At 37.3% G+C, this 21,171-nt stretch overlaps 4 protein-coding genes across 5 annotated transcripts in view; 3 read left to right on the top strand and 1 right to left on the bottom strand.

Moving 5' to 3' along the window:
• Positions 1-13,390, bottom strand: part of wasla (WASP like actin nucleation promoting factor a) — a 79,477-nt gene extending 66,087 nt beyond the window's left edge. Inside the window, exon 1 of the mRNA XM_065292044.2 lies at positions 13,225-13,390. Within this exon, the coding sequence (XP_065148116.1) occupies positions 13,225-13,293 (69 nt within the window). The 5' untranslated portion in view covers positions 13,294-13,390. The remainder of the gene's footprint in view (positions 1-13,224) is intronic.
• hyal4 (hyaluronidase 4) lies at positions 887-12,591 on the top strand. Its single transcript, XM_065292046.1, has 4 exons — positions 887-1,123; positions 5,914-6,905; positions 7,493-7,582; positions 8,843-12,591. The coding sequence occupies exons 2-4, from the start codon at positions 5,952-5,954 to the stop codon at positions 9,302-9,304; spliced, it is 1,506 nt and encodes a 501-aa protein (XP_065148118.1). The 5' UTR covers positions 887-1,123; positions 5,914-5,951; the 3' UTR covers positions 9,305-12,591.
• LOC135781517 (hyaluronidase-5-like) lies at positions 12,790-16,522 on the top strand. Of its 2 annotated transcripts, XM_065292048.2 has the most exons (4): positions 12,790-12,857; positions 14,477-15,406; positions 15,485-15,574; positions 16,210-16,522. In XM_065292048.2, the coding sequence occupies exons 1-4, from the start codon at positions 12,846-12,848 to the stop codon at positions 16,510-16,512; spliced, it is 1,335 nt and encodes a 444-aa protein (XP_065148120.1). In that variant the 5' UTR covers positions 12,790-12,845; the 3' UTR covers positions 16,513-16,522. The 2 variants fall into 2 exon arrangements, with proteins under 2 accessions (XP_065148120.1, XP_065148121.1); XM_065292049.2 differs by lacking the exon at positions 15,485-15,574.
• LOC135781516 (hyaluronidase-5-like) lies at positions 16,509-20,961 on the top strand. The gene is made up of 4 exons (XM_065292047.2): positions 16,509-17,309; positions 18,998-19,966; positions 20,047-20,136; positions 20,508-20,961. Exons 1-4 carry the CDS (start codon positions 17,298-17,300, stop codon positions 20,865-20,867), a joined length of 1,431 nt encoding a protein of 476 aa, XP_065148119.1. The 5' UTR covers positions 16,509-17,297; the 3' UTR covers positions 20,868-20,961.
• Positions 20,962-21,171: the final 210 nt, after the last annotated feature.

Raw genomic sequence — 21,171 nt, 5'->3', positions numbered from 1 at the left:
GGTAATAACGTAATAAAATATTGAAAAACGATGGTGTTTTCCTTTAAAGGGATAGTTCACACAAAATGCTGTCATTATTTAATTACCCTCAAGTTTTTACAAACCTGTATACATTTTTTATTTTGCTGAACACTGGAGAAGCAGAAAACTGGAGCACCATTGGCTTCCATAGTATGTAAGAAAAATACAATGGAAGTTAATGGTGCTCAAAAACAATTTGGTTTTAAAATAGCTTTTTGTATTTGGTAACAACTTAATAGTGTGTAAATGATGACAAAATTTTCATTATTGGGTGAACTATCCCTTTAAGATATGTCAGTACAAGGTGTTTTAAATGAAGGCAGTTCAAACATGCATTTTAGTCTGGGACTAGGATAAGCCCTGTCCGGGAAACCGCCCAAAAGACCTTTGTTTTTAAATTATAGCAGAAGGGAGTGCTTTAAACTTTCGAGTGCTTTCTATAAAAATGTGCTAAGAAAATTTAGAGACTGTCACTTTCACAAAGTCATTTAGCCAAAGGAATTCGACACGGACGCCAGCTAATGCTTGCAGAGGACAACTCTGCAGTGCATCTGTAATGCACCTTTACTATACTGCCTTGAGAAATATACATTTACATTTCTCAATGTCTACACTAAAACCACAAAAACATACAGTGACTGTGTATGAAACCAAACAAAGACAATCACAGGCCAAGAGGGACGGTGTCATGGGCGGGAATAAGCTGCATGCCAGCGTCTTGGGTATTAACACCCCACGTAAACTCACAACCAGGTGACTGGGGGATGAAGAACTGGATCAACACAACTAATGCTGAGTGATGCATGAGTATTAAGACACTCCCACCGTGTATGGTGTCTAGGGAAGGGATCATGCTGTACACAAAAGCTCATTCAACTGGATTTACTCTCCCTTTGGCTTTACGCTAATCGCAGTGTTGTGGTTTTTCTGCTGAGGCTCTGTGGTCGTCTTCTCCTCCCTCTCTCAGGAAACTCAGTCTCTCTCTCTCTTCGCCGTGTATATAAGAAAGTGTTGAGTAGGCTGTACAGCACTCGGGAAGAAACTATCCAAGCGTATTGTAGATGAGAGGTATGTGATTCGGGCATCGGCGTGGGATCTACAGGTGAGTGGGCTCTAGTTGTGCTATATATACACACACAGCTCATGAGACCCTGCAGGGTCTGCTATGAAAACAATGTGTGTGGTATAAATAGGCACATTTAATCTACTTATAGTACTTTTAAAATAGTTGTTTGTGTTTTGTGTCTGTACTCTGTAATTGAGTGTGCTTTCCATTGCATGCATCTTTTCTAGTAGATGGGAATGGCTATAGGTATTAAATCACAATGTGTGCTAACCTGTAAATGAATATTTCCGTCTGGGTGTTTGTTCACATTTTGGAAATAGATGTCTTTTTTTGTGGTGCAAAGGTAATGGGTTTGATTCCCAGGGAACATACAGTTAAAAATCTGTACTTAATTGAATGCACTGAAGTCGCTTTGGATAAAAGCATAGCCAAATGTGTAAAAGTACATTTTAACAAATTATTTTCCTCATTAATAGGCACCAAAGATATATTCATGGGCTTTCAAAGGACAATGAGTGTATCACAATAGTTAAATTGGTTTAGATTTGGAAATGGCAGGGCAAGACATCACCTCAACTGTTTGAGAGGAAAACCGAAATAAATAAAACGTAATTATCCCGTTCCAAATTAGGCAGACCTCAAAGGAGGTTTTATTTAAAGATTTACTGTCAGGAAATGTGCCAAAGCACCATTGAGGTCTTTGAACGGTGGCTCTGTAAATATTTTGAAGGGACTTAATCAGAGGGAAGGGTTTGCTGATGAGATAACGTATTTCCGTATCAAAATCTTCTCCGGGAAGGCGGCCAATATGCTCCCACACTAGAGATATGTAAACCGGCAGCCAAGTGTTATGCTGCTGTCATCTATTCAACTTTAATGTCTTCAGGCAGATCATCAAATATATATTGTGATATAAAAAGTTTTGGCAACAAGGTACTTTTACAGGGTTCCCACACCTTAGTTAACTTCAAATTTAAGGACCTTTCAAGGACTTCCAGGTCCAATACCCTTAAATTTTAAGGACTACATGTGGGGACACATTTCAAGTGAGAGCAAGGTTACATTGCGTTACATTTAAAGATCCACAGTTACAATTCCCTTTCGAGGGAACTCGCGCTGCGTCACTGCGGAAACACTTTAAGGATGCCTCCAAGGGTAAGTGCGTCTGTATGTGTATATCAAATTCAACCAATGGTGAGGCTTAACAACAAAGACAGGGTGACGCAGGAGCCAGGAAGTATATCGCAATCTTAAATATTGCCAAAGACGGCTTTACAGGGACGCAGGAAGTATGGCAAGGGAGACGCAGCGTCTCATTCCCTTCTCAGGAAACAACAGTTACATACGTAACCAGAGACGTTTTCATGTGTCAAACACAACTATGCGAAAAAGCATTTTGGTATAAATCAACATTCGCATACAGAAGATATAAGCATTTAAAGCGAACAGTTTAGCATGTGTGCCTAAAAAGTCTTTTTATGATATTATCCTACACTACACAGGGAATAACATCTTGCATAAAATAGATTCAAGCACTTTCACAATGACCTGTATCTATGTATGTAGATTTTCAAAAACTTCCCAGGGACTTGAATTTTCTTCCCAGATTCACAAACTTTTAAGGATTTCAAGAACCTGTGGGAACCCTGCTTTTAGAAGTAGCTGTCCGTGAAATGTTTTTTTACAGAGGGACCCAGAATACCAACCTGGTGCTATTTACTTATCTAAGCAAAAATAGTCTACCTCAACCTTAAAATAAGCTGACACTGTGTCCTATTTTGGGTATGTTTATGTTTGCCTTTGAGCATCAAAGGCAACAATAAGTTAAACTTCTTATCTGTGATCTTGCAAAAAAGAGAAAAGATCAAAGAGAAATTAAAGCAATGGCTGCCATGGAAAATCATCTCATTTCATTTGAGACAAAGCAAAGATTAAACATGCATGAAAGGGGAGTCACATCGTCTTCCTCAGAGCTAATAAATCACAAATCTCTTCTGGAACTATGTGGTTCCCATTTTGCCATTCGAGAAACCTCTCTGTCTCCTGTTGTAAATGTAGCTCGGTCGTATTTATGTTTCCAATTTGGATCGAATTTTCATTTGGATGGAACTGAACGAAGGCGCATCGGCGTGTCACCGTCAGGTCGACTCCATGCCTTTTGTGGTTTCTCTGAACCCATTGCCTGAAAGTTTTCTACAAAAACCACTTTCACTATCCCACATGTATCTTAATTATTGCCAGAGAGGGCTGAGGGTTTGGGGGAGCTCGAAGATAAATAAATCTACAGTATCTGAAAACCATACAGGCATATATCCTCAATTCTTTATGGTTATGTAAGTTCTCATGCCTCAGTGTTTTCATTTATGGCTAAACCGTAATGATACATGGAAAGTTTTATTCATCCCCCCCACACTTTTCTCAAATACTGCACATAATCACATGAGGGCTCCTTCCTCCTCTTCATATTTTAAAACCTTTGTTTGAAAAATGTCTTTTGGATTCAAGTTTCTTTTATAAACATGCATTTACCCCAAGTGATTTACAGTGCATTCAAAGTATACATTTTATCAGTTTGCATGTTTCCTGGGAATTGCATTCATGATCTTGGCAATTATGGCGTTATGCTCTACCAGCGGAGACATTGGAACAGAAAGAAGTTTGGTCAGTGTGTTAAAGCCAAAGTTAATAAATCAATCTGTTATTATCATTACTGTAAAAAACAAAATAAGCAAGAATAAAGTCTGTTTAACAAACATTGTTTGAAATTGTTTCCTCAAAATTTCCATGATCTTTCATTAGTGGGCCAAACAAATAGCCCCCCAAATAACATTACTGCTTGACCGGACATGGCACACAAACAAAAAGTGATGCTTTGAAAACACCACAGTGTTTATACTTTGATGAAATCAACTTAATTGCACTTAATTCAATATCTTTAATTAAACTAGGAAATGTTTTTAATACCATTTTAACAAAACAACACATCTATACACAACCTATGCAAGGTAAACAAATACCACGAAGAACAGTCCAATAAATCTATGATGCTTAATTCAAAGCAGTGGTCTTATTATGCAGGAAGTGGTTTAATTCTTCCCCTCATGGCACGGCCCGGCGCCACTACTGAGGGGGAAAAAAGACCCGGTACTTCCAGACAGAATCTTTCCACTCAATAACACAACCACCAAGGGGCTCCACGATTTGCTTTCATCCGCAACATTCCATGCTGTACCTCGTTTTTCAACTTCAGATTTAGCACATGACTGGAATTAATAACCTACAAATACAAGTTGTTATTACCAGGGTTACTGATGATTGATATCATGTCTTATCTGACTTGACAGGACATCCAGTGACATTTTAAAATGACTTTAAGTCATTCCTTTATTGAGTTTTGATGAGTTTTTATGGTAATCTGTAATACCGCGATTATCCACTCTTTCCCAATTCTCTTCCCCACTCTTTCTTTATTTGTTATTTTTACACTCTATGTATGTTTTGATAATCATTCTTAATCTGATCTCTAACAAAAATGCATTTATTTCAGCTTTTTGCTCAAATTTTTTGAAGAAAAATACAAAATGTTTAAGAGTTTATAAACAGAGAAAAAATTTAAATACGATGAAACGTTTTTCCCCAGTTTTTTGTTGTTGTAGTTGTTGTTTGTTTGAAAGCAGAGGGTCTGTCCTTTCAATTGATATATTTGTTTGTTTATATATTTTTAGAAGAAAATTTTCCTGGAAGGCATTTGTGAAACTTTTTTAAAAATCACAAAAAATGCTGGTGGGCAACTTTTCAAAAAAAGGCTGGCAGGGAATGTGTTAAAAGGGTTAACATCATTAAAATCACTAAAATCTCAGCTTTCAAAAGATATCTGACATCAAGTTTTTGTTTTTAAGTTGTTGTATGTAATGAGGTTTTCTGTCAAATAATACAGTGTTCCTCCCACGGTACATTGAACTTTATAGCCCCCTTAAAGTTCCAATGTACCGTGGGAGGAACACTGCATTATTTAGTCTGTCTAGCTGTCTCGTGCCATGTAAACCAGCAAGACCAGCCTAAGAGAACAGCTAAAACAACAACAACAAAAAATTGCTTTGTTTAAGCTGTTTTTATAGTAAGGAATGAAATAATAAAACCCACATGTGAGTTTTACAGTACATAGGTATATTGACTGGCATCACAAGGTACATTATTGACTGTAGGTTTTTGAAACATACATGTAAACGCATAAGTGGTGGTTTAAGCTAATTTGTCTTTAAATGCTTTAGCATGCAGATAGGATGACTGGCGAGGGCAGCTGTGATTATGGGTAGGTGGGCGCCACACTGGTGAGTTTGGCTGGATTTGGTCATTACTCAGTGGTTTACTGCTCGTGTGACTGCAACTCCCAAAGTAACAACTGACTCATCATAAAACCAGACAGGATCACAAAATATTATGTTTTGTTGGCTTCTCCCTACATTTAACCAGGATTAGGGCCAGGGATTTCACATCTATCTTAAAACAAGCACTACATGTAGGTTATTCATCATTATGTAAGTAGCTACCATTATGATATGTGTTTTTGGTTAAAAATAATATGTAATTCACACTAGAATATGTTAGTCTTAAGTATATATTTTTTTACCAATTTTAAAAATCTCTCACTCCACATGCCCCATCCCAAATTCCTGTTTTAGTGGAAATTATATCATTATATTTCAAGGCCCCTTACTGGGTCTTTACAACTGTCCTGCATGCATGCAAACACTACTGAAATGTTTTGCCACCAGATTTGATTACAATGTTGTTACTCTGTTAACCAATCACATTTCTCCTCACAGGATGATTGACAGTTGCCTGTGCTGAGTCACACAGCAGAATGCCCGGTGTGCCCTGCGGGGCCTTGCAACACCACACTGCGCCTGTAGCCTGTGCGATCATCTGCTCCTGGCTTTTGATCCTGGTCCATCCTGCCATTTGCCAAAAACCTGCAAAGCTGCCTTTGGTGGGCCGCAAGCCTTTCCTGGCAGCCTGGAATGCCCCGCTGGACATGTGTACGCTGAAGTACAATATCAACGTCAGCCTTGATCTTTTCCACATCAGCGGAAGTCCACGGGCAGTCCACACGGGTCAGAATGTCACCATCTTCTATGCCAACCGTCTGGGCCACTACCCTTTCTACAACGAACAGGGTGTTTCCATCAACGGAGGCCTACCTCAAAACTGCAGCCTTGAAGCGCATCTTCGCAAAGCCCGAGAAGACATAGTGCACTTTATACCTTCGGAAGACTTCCGTGGCCTGGCTGTAATCGACTGGGAGTTCTGGAGACCGCAATGGAGTCGAAACTGGCACAAGAAGGACATTTATCGGCAGCGTTCGCGTGAGCTTATTGAACAGGCCTACGTTAACGTAACCGAAGACCAGGTGGAGGAACTTGCCCGCTTGCGCTTCGAAAAGAGCGCCAAGGAGTTCATGCGGGACACTCTGCAGCTCGGCACGCAAACCCGTCCACAAGGACTCTGGGGTTTCTACCTGTATCCTGACTGCCACAATTACAATGTGCATGCGCATGACTACAACGGCACGTGCCCTGAACAGGAGACCTTTCGTAATGACCAGCTGGATTGGCTGTGGAACAGTAGCACTGCCCTTTTTCCTGCCCTGGCTATACGCAAGGGTCACACGGACAGCATTCGCAACCTGCACTTCTCAAAAAATAGGGTGCTGGAGTCGCTGAGGCTGGCCTCCAATACCTCACTGCCCTATGACCTGCCTACATATGTATATACACGCCTGGGATACAGGGATGACGCTATGGCATTTCTGACCCAGGTAAGCACATGCTTACAATTATATAAATTGAAGAAATAAATGCTGATTTTAAGTTTCTTTTCCTGACCTTTAAGCCTTTAACGTAATATTTTAAATTTATTTTTTATTTATTTAATGTTTATTTGATAGGGACATAAAAATACAAAGTAGATGCAATGCATACAGGTTTTTAGCCAAGACTAATTTGCAACCCCTGTCCCTGGTAAGGCTTGTAAGGTTAAAACAGAGATTACAGAGTATTGAAGCACAAATTTATAGCTATTAAAATACATACAATAAATACTTCACATACATAAAATAAGATGAACCTCCAGATCAATTATAGATCAATTCTATAGCTGGATTAGATTAATATATATATATATATATATATATATATATATATATATATATATATATATATATATATATATATAATATTTGTACTATTATTTTTCAATGGGTCTTGGTATATTGTCTAAAAGAGCTCCATCTTGTGGTCCAACAGAACAATAGACACACTAACTGATTTTAAAATACAGTACAAGCTGATTATATCCATAGATGTTATTCATTCATTCATTTTATTGTTCATTTTTATTTCACAGAATGATTTAATACATACAATAGGAGAAAGTGCTGCTCTGGGTGCTGCAGGTTTTGTCATTTGGGGTGATCTCAACCTCACATCTTCAAGGGTGAGTTTTTTAAAGCACATTTATTTACATTGTATAAACTACCATATAGTTTATATTTTTCATATTTTATAATAGTGAACTCATCAAAACTGTAAAAATGCAAAAAATTAACTACAAAATAATAAGAAAAACTTATTAAATGAAATATTTTAGCATCTTCAAAGTTTGTCCTGAATGTAATGAACCAGCGTCTTGAGGTTAATTTTAAAAAAGTGAAGAAATTATATGAAATTATACAAAGTGCAGTATGTTGAAATTACTTGTAAAGCAAAATAATGCAGATCTGAAAAAAATTTCAAATAAAAAATTATATCCTAAGAAATTTAAGTCTTTCTCTGTACAGCAAGGCACCAATGAGATAATATGACATTGCTACGCTGTCAGAAAGTAAAATAAAAAGAAAATTGACCTACAGTAAGCTGTCACTTGGGCAGTACCCTTTAAAAATGTCCTAATTGTACCATTTTGGTACAGATACTATATGTATATATTTGGTAGCAGTGGCGGCCAGTGACTTGTTATTTTGCGCCCCACGGATGAGCAGTCACCAGCCGCCACTGTTTGGTATCAACATGTACCTTTGTGGTACTATGCACTTTTTGGTACCAATATGTACTACTGAGGTACTAATATAAACTCCTTATGCATACTTTTTGAAAGGGTACCGCCCCAGTGACAGCTATAAAGACCAATTTTTGACAGTTTTTCTGGTAGTGTAATAAAAATTCATACTGATTTTGTTTTTAACAGGTTCAATTTAAACCCTAACCCTACAGTCACATTAGCTACAAAAGTGAATGACACCGAGCGACACACACACTTGCTTGATGGGCGTTCCTTGGCTAGTTTCCAAAAGCGGTATCAAAAGTCACTTTAGAGGTATTGTTAAGTTACAAGAACGGTGTTTTTGGATTTAAAAGTATTTATTTCTCGATAAAAGTAACAAAATATATGAGATAAAATGCCAAACTTATCAGATATATACATAAATACGCATTTTCCGCCATCTTGAATAATTTTCTCAGACTCGACCACAGACCTACGTCACGCTGTTCCTTCACTCCGATTGGCAGTCGCTTTGTCGCATCGCTCAGCATTTGCATAAAATAGCCGGCTTGTCTATTTTGGCCCCGCCTTGCTCGCGCAGTGGCGAGCTCCATTGAAAATGAATGGTAGCCTGTCGCTCTGTCTCTGTCGCTAATGTGACTGGGGGGTAATTCCCACTTCCGGTATGAACTCACTTTGAATTTGTTTTCCCAGCACAACTGTTCCAAAGTGAAGGCATTTCTGAACCACAGACTGGGTCAGTACATCACTAATGTTACCCGGGCAGCAGAAGTCTGTAGCGACTACCTGTGTCAGTCCAATGGACGCTGCGTCCGTCGAGACCCAGAGGAGCCGCACTATCTACACCTGAGCCGCGGGAGCTATCGGATCCACTCCAACCGGAACGGCACATTTACTGTGACCGGCGGGGCCTCACAGCGTGACCTCAACCTGCTGACCAAGAGGTTTCGCTGTCACTGCTACCAGGGGTACCAGGGCGGCCGCTGCGACAGCATAGAGCCAGTAGAGAAAGAAGAAGACAATATGATAAAGGAGGACATGGAGGAGGTGTGGGAGGAGAAACCGGAGGAGCCTGAGGAGACGAGGGATACGGCTGTGCCTTTAGAAAAAGCCTTCCTTCTGACGGTTCTACTCCTTTCGTTGAACTTAGCTTAAATTTAAAGGTGAACTGTGTAATTTTGGTGCCACTGGCATCCCTTAAACCAAAAGCCCCAAAACTGCACCACTGGCTGAGCTGACATTGCTGTGACAGGCTGTTTGAAATGCTTAAAGAAATAGGGGAATGTTTTAAAAATGCTACGGCTTTTACACCACATTTTTTACATTTAACTCTTTCCCTGCCAGTGTTTTAAAAAAAAGTTGCCAGCCAGCGCCAGCATTTTTTATGATTTTCACAAAAAAATAATGCCTTCCAGAAAATGTTCTTCTTAAAATATCTAAACATACAATTTATCAAATGAAATAACAGACCCTCTGCTTCAAACAAAAACTTTTCATCCTACCTTCATCTCTTTTTATCACCACCATGTTTCTTCAAAAATAACACACTTTAAGCAAAAAGCTGATTGCGTTTTAATAAGAGCGCCATCTGGTGGAAATATGATTGGCAGGAAATATGTTTTCTCTTAATTGACGAGTGAACTTGTCAATGGCAGGGAAAGAGTTAAGATCATTTACCCCAAAATTAAAATTCTGTTAAAATTTGTTTACACATTGGAGTGAATAAATAATAACAGTATTTATTTTGGGGTGAACTATCCATTTTAACTAGGATAGCAGAAAATATTTTACATTAACTCTTTCCCCGCCATTGACGAGATATCTGGTCAATCAAGAGAAAACGCTTCCCTGCCGATGACGAGTTTTTCCGTCTTTCCGCAATACCGCTATTATCCACTAGGTAGCGCCCTTCCGCAACTTTTTAAACCCTGAAGTATTGCCCTATGTCAAGCTGCTGCATGTCCGTGTCTGTTTTAAAGATCGCTCTGAATGGCATCTCTATGAAAAGTCGTCACAAAAATGGAATTATCTCAGCTTTTTGCTCAAAATGTGGTGTTTTTGCAGAAACCTACCCATATTCAAAAGCTGATTACAAAAGAACTACTGAAGGTAGGATGAAACTTTTTTTTTTTTTTTTGAAAGCAGAGGGTCTGTTCTTTCATTTGGTATATTGTATGTTTATATATTTGAAGAAGAACATTTTCTGGAAGACATTAAACTTTTGTGAAAATCATGAAAAACGCTGGCGCTGGCTGGCAACTTTTTTTTAAACGCTGGCGGTGAAAGAGTAAAAAATTACACACGTCACCTTTTGGGGAATGTGGCTACAAAGCCACGTGATGGCACATCATGACATGGTCAGGTTTCAATTTTTGTGATTTTATATTATAAAAAAACATTTACAGTGGTGATGTATGATGTAGAAGAGATACAAGCCTTTGCACAAACTCACAAGATTCATATTGCTGTCTCAGAATGATAGTTTTTAACCATGATATGCTCTGTAATATGAACTTAATGCTGGATTATTGTGCAAGTTTGGATTTAATCTATGCAATCTGTTTTACAAAGCACTGACACTAAGATGCTTCATCTGACTTTTATTAGCAAGCCTATATCTTAAAGACCCTCACTGCATCCGAAATCCTGTACTGTGACAATAAGTACTGAATTAGATGAAGGAAATTATGCTCAGTTAAAAATTTTCTATCTACACAGTGACCTAAGCTGGTGCGGTGCTATAAAGTAACAAGCTATATATAGTAAGCGTTAAAAGTTTTTGTGAAAACCGGCTGCAGTGATACGGCACGAACAGTGGCGGCTGGTGAATTCTTTTTTTGAAGCGCACAATGCGAAGTTCGTCACAACATGTATGTAGCTTGTTGTGTGTGTGGTTCATCATTTTAAAATATGTGTTCTGCGCTTTGAGAGATCGTGTGTGCATCACGTGTCATGCCAAAATAAGTGCCTGCTGCCTTGAACGCGAACTTGAAAAGAGACGCTCGCGTTTGCCAGATACTCGCATAATCTCATGCGTAATAAGAGTTTACTGTTAAGGGAGTGTCTTGCGTGTATTTAGGGAACGTGAGCGTCTCTTTTATCATAAACGGTTTTGACGCGTGTGCAGCAGGCACTTATTTTGACAAAACACGTGATGCACACAGGATCTCTCCACACGCAGGACAGATATTTTGAAAAGGGGAACCACACACTTGACAATCCGAACACTTATTTTGAATTAGCGCATCCTCGGAAGAGCAGTCACGAGCCGCCACAGGGCACAAATGGCAGGATTTTTTTGCCTAGTTTTATTTTTGTGTTGTAGTCCCGCCCACAGCTAAATTTTTATTGGTACAAAAATCTATTATAAACTACAAATATCCTAATAATATTAAGGTGTGGTTATTTTCTGCCTGTGTAATTTTGCACAAAACTTTTTGTTATTTTTTAGCGCGATGCTAATGGTCTAATCAGATTCAATGGACTATGCTAAGCTATGCTAAAAGTGGTAGCCCCAGACCCGTAGATCAGCTGAATGAATTCCAAAACGGTAAAAATCAAATGTTTAACTCTAGAGGACCTGGATAATGAGACTATTTTCAAAAAAGTGAATTGTCCCTTTAATAGTTTTAATACTCTACAATACAATTAATGTATTCAACAGATTAACAATTGAACAACCTCAGTGAACACAACCAGATTTAAAGCTACAGTCATTTTAATACAGCAACTGTACAAATGGTTCATTTTTCTTCAAAATAACTACTTCTAAAATGTTTGTTAAGCCAAAAAAATATCAAGATGTTTGTTTACACCTTTGTTTGCATTTGCAAGTGATGCTACAGAAGGCTGTGGTGTGTGAAATTCATAATGATTGTATGTTTTAAACTGTACTCTTGTCTTTATGAAGCAATTCAGCATCACTGATTATATGAAGGTATGTACTGTACTTCAAAAATATTTGGAGCAAAATCTGCAAATTGTTACAAACTGTAATACATTTGTCTACCACCAAGTCCAATTTCAGGTTAAAGGGTAATTGGACCATATTTTATCACTATTTTTTGATATTTTACAGTAATAATGCATTCACAGTTTTATAAAATAGTGTATTTTCGTAGCATTTAGATGAGTTTGTACAGGACAATATTATCGGAGCCTGCAATGTTTGTGTTGATTACCTCAGTGCTAAACCTTGCCAGTCTCTTAATGTGTCCATATATTTTTTATTCATCTCAAAAACATATGCAATTATATGCAATGTGTAAGAAATTACTTGACCTTTTATACATTCAGCAATACTATTAACCAAATACTCAATGAAGACAATGCAATGTGCAACAAATGTTGCTTGACTTATGCACTGCAAATAAAAGATTGTAACTTGTAACAATTTTCTTTGATGTGCAAATAAATGTATGTCACGACCTCATATTAAATGAGTCTGCAAACCCAAGAGAGTGAGTGGAGCTGTGTACACAAACGGTTTGCTTTTAGTGAGTTTAGTCACTTTTTATTTTGACACAATCTTTACACCAAATATGTAGAAAAAACTCTAAATGTTCATAAACCCCTATTCCAGTCATACTGTAGTACACAAACATCAGACCGTTGTGTGTCTTTAAAAAACTGACCTCTGCTAATATTTAACCAGAAACTGACCAAAGCCAGATTTTCTCATTGCTACAGAAGAAACATGTTAAGCTTGGTAAGACATACATTATTTCTGAATCCTAAACCCTATTTTAAAAATCTTTAAAGTGTCTCCTGTTATTACTATGATATACTCTCAAAAGGTTTTACATTGCACCATATTAATGCATTAGGGGCAAAAAGCTACAGGGTTAGGTTACAACTGGGGGTACAAGAGGCACTAACACAACTGTATAGCCACATGACTTGAAACCCCTAATGCAGCTTACTTTACCATTAATTAACACACTAATAATATTAAATAATACAGTGTTACTTGAAATATTATGTACATAAAAACACAAACTAGCACGTGGGCTGGGCTGAAGTAACCTAAGGAAATCAACATCATCCAGTCAAGATAGAAAAATCATTAAGCTTACCTTAAAGTACCCTAAACTGTTTTCTGCGAGTCTATCGATGTTAATATTCGACATCCATGTTTGTAACATCAAAGCAGAAGAAACTTTTGTAATGTTGTATCTGTCATAGTCCTAAGTTTAACACGTCTGCGCTGGTACATCGCGTTTTATTTAACTTATGCGTTTTATTCTCACAGTGTAGCTTTTTTCTGCTGAGGGCTTTTTTAAGACGACGCTGAGAGCCTGAGTTCAAAATAACTGACTTGATTTTGTATGTACCTGTACTGGGATTCACTACACTGCGCCGATCTATCAGCGTATGACATCAAAATACCGCGAGAGCTCCTCGAAACCACAACTCGTCTCGCTCTCGCGGTATTGCGATGTCATAAGCGGACCGGCCTGCGTAGTGCCGCATGAAGTCGCTTTAGAACAACGTCGGTCTGTTTCTTGAAAAGGTAGCTATCCTTAGTTCAGTTATCTTTTTATTTAGAAACGAATTACAATCACACAGACAATTTTTTTTAAAAGTTGTTACCGCTAATATACATCTTATGAAACACATACACTGTTAAATAGCACCATGAATATAAAATATAGTAACATTTATTCTATGTATTTATTATATAGTAATTTCGAAAAACGAAGTATATAAAACTTAAAACTAACTATTTTCGTAATGTTCTTCTTTATATTTATTGTCACAACTGGTAGGTCTATAGAATTTAATTTTGTGATTAAATTTTTAAAAAATTAAATTTTTAAATACAGACAACAGATGAAAAACAAAAAAGAATTTTTTATTGAAATATTTATAAAAAAAACCACGTTCAATGTTTTCAACATTTACAGCTTTTAAAATGAAGTTTATTTTATTATGTTCTGAAGGAGCATGGACATGTATTCCAACCAATCAGCGCAAAGAGGTGTATATAAATAGCCATTCCTTACCTCTTTTCCATGACAGTTTTTGCAGCATCCCTTCTCCACCCCATCGCCTCACAACTAGTACATCTATCCCAGTTAAAGAGCGCAGAGGACTGAGGCGTTCAGGCTAAAATTCTGAGCTCGGAGCCCTCCACTCGGACAGCACACCAAATATGCTTTATCTCATTCCCTATACATGTTAATGTAAACTCGTGGATTTTCATATTGTAATGCGGCCTATAGTTATGTTGTAATAGCCTACAGTCTGGGGGCACATGCATATATATCAGTGTTGTATTTTTCATATAAACATTCTCACATTTTGTTCTCAATTGAATTTCCACAGATGGGAAACCAAGGAAAGCGTAGTGTGTTAACATTTTACACCATTTACCTCATCATATTTGTCTCTTCTTGCACATCATCATCTCCTCCATCAACATCCGTTCCTCTCTTCAACGAAAGACCTTTTGTGCTCTTATGGAATGGACCTATTTCCAAATGCCAACAGTTAAAAATCCCTCTCGATTTATCACTGGTCCAGGCAGTCACAACACCTGCAAGGGTAAGCAATCAATCCCTGACCCTGTTCTACAAAAACCGAATTGGGCTTTTCCCCTATGTGGACGTTCAGTCCTCCAAAGAGTATAATGGTGGCATACCGCAAAGAGGTAATTTATCTGCTAGTCTAAAGAAAGCTAAAGACGAGTTTACCCAGTACATACCCGACTCATCTTCTGGGTTGGCTGTCATGGACTGGGAAGAGTGGCTTCCGATGTTTGACCGAAATTTGGACATAAAAGAGATCTACAAGGACCTGTCCATCAACTACACCCTGGAGCATAACGTTTCCCTCAACTTGCAACAGGCTGCCAGCAAAGCTAAACAACCGTTTCAGAAAGCAGCAAGAAGTTTTATGGAGCAAACTTTAAAGTTAGGGGTCGCTCTTAGACCACAGTACCTGTGGGGCTACTATTTATTCCCAGATTGCTATAATTATGAATTTGAGGTTCAAAACTACACAGGTGTTTGTTCAGAGCACACAAAACAATTGAACGATAAACTTTTCTGGCTGTGGGAGAGCAGTACAGCCCTTTATCCATCAGCATACCTGCCGGCAAATATAAGTGGAAGTAAAACCGCAGCGCTGTTTGTTCGTCACCAAGTGCAAGAGGCAATGAGAGTTGCAGCCTTACCGAAACATGGCTACACTGTGCCTGTTTATGTCTATTTACGCCCCCTTTTACGGGACCAAAAGGAGATTTACATGAATGAGGTATTGTATGAATACTTTGAACTGTATAGTCCAAGGTGTCTTGCAATAATACTGTATTTTTTTTTTAACTCTAACTAGAATGACCTGGTCAGTAGTATAGGTGAAAGTGCAGTTTTGGGGGCATCCGGATCTATTCTTTGGGGGGCTAGTGCCGATTATAATGACAAGGTAATTCACATTAACATTTATGCATTTGACAGACGAGTGCTTTTATCCAAATAAGTGAAATAGTTTTCACACATTGGTGTGATTATTTAATAAAATCTTTTGCAGGGTTATACAGGCTCTGGAGCCCTTGTGTTTTTTAGAGAGATATGCAAACATTGCGGTGATCTGAAATCATCAATGCGGTCAAACAATCGCGATGAGACGATTATTTAATCATTGTGTGACAGCCCTAACGTGCAGTTCATTCAATATATACATTTTTTGTCAGTATGTGTTTTCATTGGGACCGAAACCATGATCTCTGTGTTGCAAGCACAATGCTACCAATTGAGCTACAGGAAGATTATTCTTCTCTTATAGAAACAATTAAACAATTTCCCTAAAATGAAAGAAATGTCAATGCTTATGCATTCTCATTTTGTTTATGATGTAATGCATGAGTTGCATTTCCATGATTTCCACAAATACAGAACAGGATTTTTATCATTATACACTGTCCGAAAAGATGGTACCCTTGTCTTTATATGTACTTTTTCGGTATTAATATGCACCTTTAGGTAGTGCTTGGTGACACTGTAGTGCCAGTAATGGATTTAGGTTACCTAATGTATTTTCAATTCTTTCTTTCTTTGCAGGCCTCTTGTGAAGGTTTATCTGCATACCTGTCTGACACATTAAACCCCTACATTGCCAACGTCACCGCTGCGGCTGATTTCTGCAGCAAACGTCTCTGTCAGGGCAGCGGACGCTGTGTCCGCAAAAAGTACAATTCGGATCACTATCTCCACCTCAGTTCAGAGAGCCACCAAATTAGAAGGATTGCTGGGAAATATGTGGTCTCTGGGACCCCATCATTAAATGACCTCAATGACTGGGCAGACAAATTCACCTGTCAGTGCTACAGAGACAGAAAGTGCTCAGCTAAAATCACCGTTTAGACATCGGACATCTTCAAAAAAAATTTAAATTAATATTGGTAAAAAATAAAATTAAATGATGTATTATGTGTTACTTTAACCAGAAATAAGTTTCTTTTGGGTACAAATTTGTTCTCAAAATTTAGTTTAATAGGCTAACAGCCAATAATATTAACTTGCATGAAATGAACATCCTGTAGAAGAATGATATGTACTAACTTACTGTAGATATTGTTCTCCTACAAGATGTTAATGTCATGTAAGTTCATGGCAGATAAGATAATCATGCGTCATCAGTTCCAAGTAGATTGATAAATCCTGAATTATCATCAGAGAATAACTATATATAACTCATGTGCCCTTGTTAGTGTACTGGTCTTGTAGAAAACCAGCTGTAGTTGCTTAATCCAGTTTAATCTTTTCTCAGTACGTCTTAACAGGTTTTTCCTTTTAGATGGCAAAAATCCAAGATGACCTGCCTTCACCTCAACATTACAACTAATATAAAGTGTGAGCAACAAAGTTACAGCACATATTTGACCTTTAACACAGATGTGTCAGATACTGATGTACAACAATCTGTTAACATGTGTACAGAATATCATCTTACTGTAGATTCACTGTCAACTATTAATAAATCATCGCAAGATTAAAGTCACAACCTATCAGACTATCAAATACTTTAGCAGAAAACGGCAAACGCATGTTAACCGCTCCCATGTTATCATAACAAAACAAGAGGTTTTGATAAGATTTGCTATATATATCCACACATGTAACATATCTTGCAATAACTAAAATGCTGCATGAAGATAAAGGTAAGAAAAATGTGTTTCAAAATTGCTTAAAAAAGATTTCTTAGTATTTAGAATAGTATTTTTTTTGTTTTCCAATGCAAATATCTAAAATGTATAAATTAAAATAATATACTTGAGAATTAGAATGACCAAGTAAATTTTTTTTACCCCACTGGCAGATATTTGTGCTTGTTTTAAGCATAAACTCACAAAACTTTGATATATTGTTCAGAAACAAGCCTTACACTGCAAAACATGATTTTCTTACTTAGTATTTTTGTCTTTTATATAAAAAGTCTTAAATCAATATGTATTTTCTCAATGAGAAAAATCACTGAAGAAAATTTTAGACAAAAAAATTACAATTTAAGTAAATTTGTGATTAAAACAAGCTAAAAATGGGTAGGAAATGTTTCTTGAATTCTTCTTGAATTAGGTGTTTTTAAAAAATTTCTTACCCGATTGGCAGATATTTTTGCTTGTTTAAACCCTTCAGCGGGATGTTTGGCAATACATACAATAATCCTGACAAACTATGTAGTTTTCATATTTCATCACCATTTTGCAAAAAGAATTATGGAGAGAAAAGAATTCCTGAAATGTCTCAGGCGAAGAGGTGGGCCCAAGGTATTTTTACATATTTATTTTTACATATCCTATAAACCTGAAATAATCTTGACAAACGATAAATTGTTCGGAAGTTCTAAAGATTTATTAAGATTTAAAAATTCAAGGCCATTTGATGATAGAAATTTAGTAGTGACAGTCATTTTGTCACTGACCCAGTAGGAGTACATATGAATTTGTATATTTTTATCATTCTAATATCCATCAAAATAAATCTATACATTTTCAAAAATCTTGACAACCTATATATAATTGGAAAGCTATAAGAATGTAATTTTATTTATATTTTAAAAAACCTTTTTGCATTAAAATAAATAAAAAAACTAGACTTATTTTCTTAGGTCATTTTGCTCATCAAGGAAATGCATCTTAATTTAAGAATTTTTTTTTTTAGATTTGTACTGAAAAAACAAAGTAAGAAAATAATTTTTTGCAATGTCCACCGCAAAAAAAAAATGAATTTCAAGAATAAAAATTCTTAGTATTTTTGAAAATAAGTCTAGTTTTTAAACCAAAATTATCACATTTAAGTGATTTTGTGCATAAAACAAGCAAAAAAATCTGCCAATGGGGTAAGCAATTTTTTCTTGAATTAGTCTTGTATTTAGTGTTTAAGAAAAATTTTAGAATTTTTAGATATTTTTACTGAAAACAAGACAAAAATACTAAGAATTTTTTTCTTGAAAATCATTTTTTTGCAATGTGGCTTCATGTAATTTTGCTTCTCACGTAAATGTATATTAATTTAAGAATTTGTAGATACTTATAATTTTTAAAGATGCCTCATAATTCCACAAAAAAAACATTTTTGGCAGCATTCCAGAAAGAAAACTACAAAAAAACTTTATAAAAGGTATGAAAGAAATGGTTCTTCTAGGAACCTTTGACTTTGGGGAACAAAAAAAAAGGCCCTTTGTAGCGCCTTCATTTTTAAGAGTCAAGATTTAAAATGACCCATAATTATGTTTTTCAACAAACACTGAATTACACAATTAATATCTTAAGTGGTTTACAATTATTTCTGTTGTGCACATTTTTCATTTTTTATTATGACATTGACAATGCAGATCCATATTCCACAGATAATCCAGAAGTTTAACGAATTTGCAGAAGCTGCAACAATGTTGTTTTCCATTCATCTGGGATCACCTCTCCATCTAGTTATCCTGATCTCCCTTTGGGGCTTTCTTAACATAACATTAGCTCTACCACCAACCATGCCTCCGATCTTCAAAGACACACCCTTCTCTGTTATCTGGAACGCCCCTACCCCGGTATGTGAGAAGCTTGAAATCAATTTGGACACTTCAGCATTCAATGCCGTCACTACGCCAGCCAGTGTCCCAAACCAATTTCTGAACCTCTTCTACGCCGAACGTATCGGTCTGTACCCTTACGTAAAACCGGACACCAAAGAGGAGTTTAATGGCGGCATTCCCCAAAAGGCCAACCTGACAGCCAGCCTGTTAAAAGAACTTGACGATGTCAAATATTACATCCCATGGTTCTCCCCAGGTTTGGCCGTGATCGACTGGGAGGCGTGGCGACCGCTGTGGGCAAGAAATTGGAGTTCTAAACAAATCTACAGGGAGCTCTCCATTCAAAATGTGCAGGAGAAAAACCCAACTCTGTCCTCCGATGAGACTGTAGCTTTGGCCAAAAAGCAGTTTCAAGCGGCCGCTAGGGCTTATATGGAAGGCACATTAAAGCTTGGGATCGAAATGAGGCCAAACTACCTTTGGGGCTATTATTTATTCCCTGACTCTTACAATTATGGATGGGAGCAGCCTGGTTATACCGGTGAATGTTCAGAACAAGAGCAGAACTTGAATGATGAGCTCCTTTGGCTGTGGAACTCAAGCACGGCATTGTTTCCTTCTGCGTACCTGCCGCTAGGCCTTCAGAACAACCAAAACGCAGCTTACTATGTTCGTGGACGAGTACAGGAGGCCGTCCGGGTGTCTGCTTTGCCAAAGCATAGCTACACCTCTCCGATTTACGTATACTTGCAACCTCTGTTTCGGGATCAGTCAAAAATATACCTGAGTGAGGTGAGACATTATGAAAACAGTTAATAAACAATTCATGACTCTTCATAGAGTCATGAAAAATCTTTTCTTTGTATTTTTAGATGGATCTGATGAATACTATTGGGGAGAGTGCAGCTCTGGGGGCATCAGGGGCCGTGCTATGGGGGGCCAGCGCAGATTATAACAACAAGGTAATGTCCCATATAGTATGTGACCCTATATAAAATCATAACGTAAAGTACATTCTGTGATTACAGCGGGGAAAATAAGTATTTGACACATCAGCTTTTTGATCAGTAAGGGGGTTACTAAGTGGGCTATTGACAAGAAATTTCCACCAGATGTAGCCATCAAGTCAAATATTGAATTCATACAAAGAAATCAGAACATTTAAGTATACAAGTTGAGTCATAATAAATAAAGTGAAATGCCCTTACTGATAAAAATGCTTATGTGTCAAATACTTATTTTCCTTGCTGTAAAACCTTGATATCTTTAATATTGACTGAGAAAGTTTATGTCAAGGACTGAAATAAATCACAGAATCTCTCTTCATTTATAGGAATCATGTGAAGCTCTGTCTGCCTATCTACCCTCCACTCTTAACCCTTATATAACCAATGTGACAGCCGCCGCTAAACTTTGCAGTAGCACGCTGTGTCAAAACAAAGGCCGCTGTGTGCGCAAGAATCCTCAATCAAACACCTATCTGCACTTGAATCCGAAACATTTTAACATCCTAAAGAGTCGTGGTCAGTACTTGGCCCTGGGGATGCCTTCCCTCAGTGACATCAGGAAGTTTTTGGACGACTTCACCTGTCAGTGTTACGCGGGTCAGAAATGCTCAGCCAAAATGCCGGACTCCCTTCCCACAACTCCAGTGGTTGTTCGTGTAACCTCATATGAGACAAACACATTTTGATGTGTATCATTTAACAAATAAACATAAATAAAAAGGTAATGATATTTTGGAATAAAAGACTTTCTCTTATGATTTATTCACCATCGTGTCATACTAGGTAAATTCCTTTCTTCAGCCGAACACATTCAGAGTTATTAAAGTTTTTGACAACACAGAAAAATGGCAGGATTCTTTTATGTATGCATTCTGGGAATATATAACCTTGATATCTTTAATATTGACTGAGTAAGGTCATGACAAAATTTTATTCAGCAGGAACGATTCTAGGATTTTCATGTGAGAGTGGTTTGGAATGATTTAAATA

The sequence above is a fragment of the Paramisgurnus dabryanus genome, chromosome 23 (assembly GCF_030506205.2).
Source record: "Paramisgurnus dabryanus chromosome 23, PD_genome_1.1, whole genome shotgun sequence".
NCBI lineage: Eukaryota > Metazoa > Chordata > Actinopteri > Cypriniformes > Cobitidae > Paramisgurnus > Paramisgurnus dabryanus.
Note: the sequence above shows the minus strand (reverse complement) of the source record. Positions and strands in the feature narration are given on the sequence as shown.

What these genes read in the sequence shown, in the direction of transcription:
- hyal4 (XM_065292046.1), top strand. Translation starts at nt 5,952, where the DNA reads ATGCCCGGTGTGCCCTGCGGGGCCTTGCAACACCACACTGCGCCTGTA. An exon ending in CTATGGCATTTCTGACCCAG is followed by an intron (nt 6,906 to 7,492) that starts GTAAGCACATGC and finishes TTTATTTCACAG; the next exon opens with AATGATTTAATACATACAAT. An exon ending in TCAACCTCACATCTTCAAGG is followed by an intron (nt 7,583 to 8,842) that starts GTGAGTTTTTTA and finishes TTGTTTTCCCAG; the next exon opens with CACAACTGTTCCAAAGTGAA.
- LOC135781517 (XM_065292048.2), top strand. An exon ending in AGGAGATTTACATGAATGAG is followed by an intron (nt 15,407 to 15,484) that starts GTATTGTATGAA and finishes AACTCTAACTAG; the next exon opens with AATGACCTGGTCAGTAGTAT. An exon ending in GTGCCGATTATAATGACAAG is followed by an intron (nt 15,575 to 16,209) that starts GTAATTCACATT and finishes CTTTCTTTGCAG; the next exon opens with GCCTCTTGTGAAGGTTTATC.
- LOC135781516 (XM_065292047.2), top strand. An exon ending in CAAAAATATACCTGAGTGAG is followed by an intron (nt 19,967 to 20,046) that starts GTGAGACATTAT and finishes TTGTATTTTTAG; the next exon opens with ATGGATCTGATGAATACTAT. An exon ending in GCGCAGATTATAACAACAAG is followed by an intron (nt 20,137 to 20,507) that starts GTAATGTCCCAT and finishes CTTCATTTATAG; the next exon opens with GAATCATGTGAAGCTCTGTC.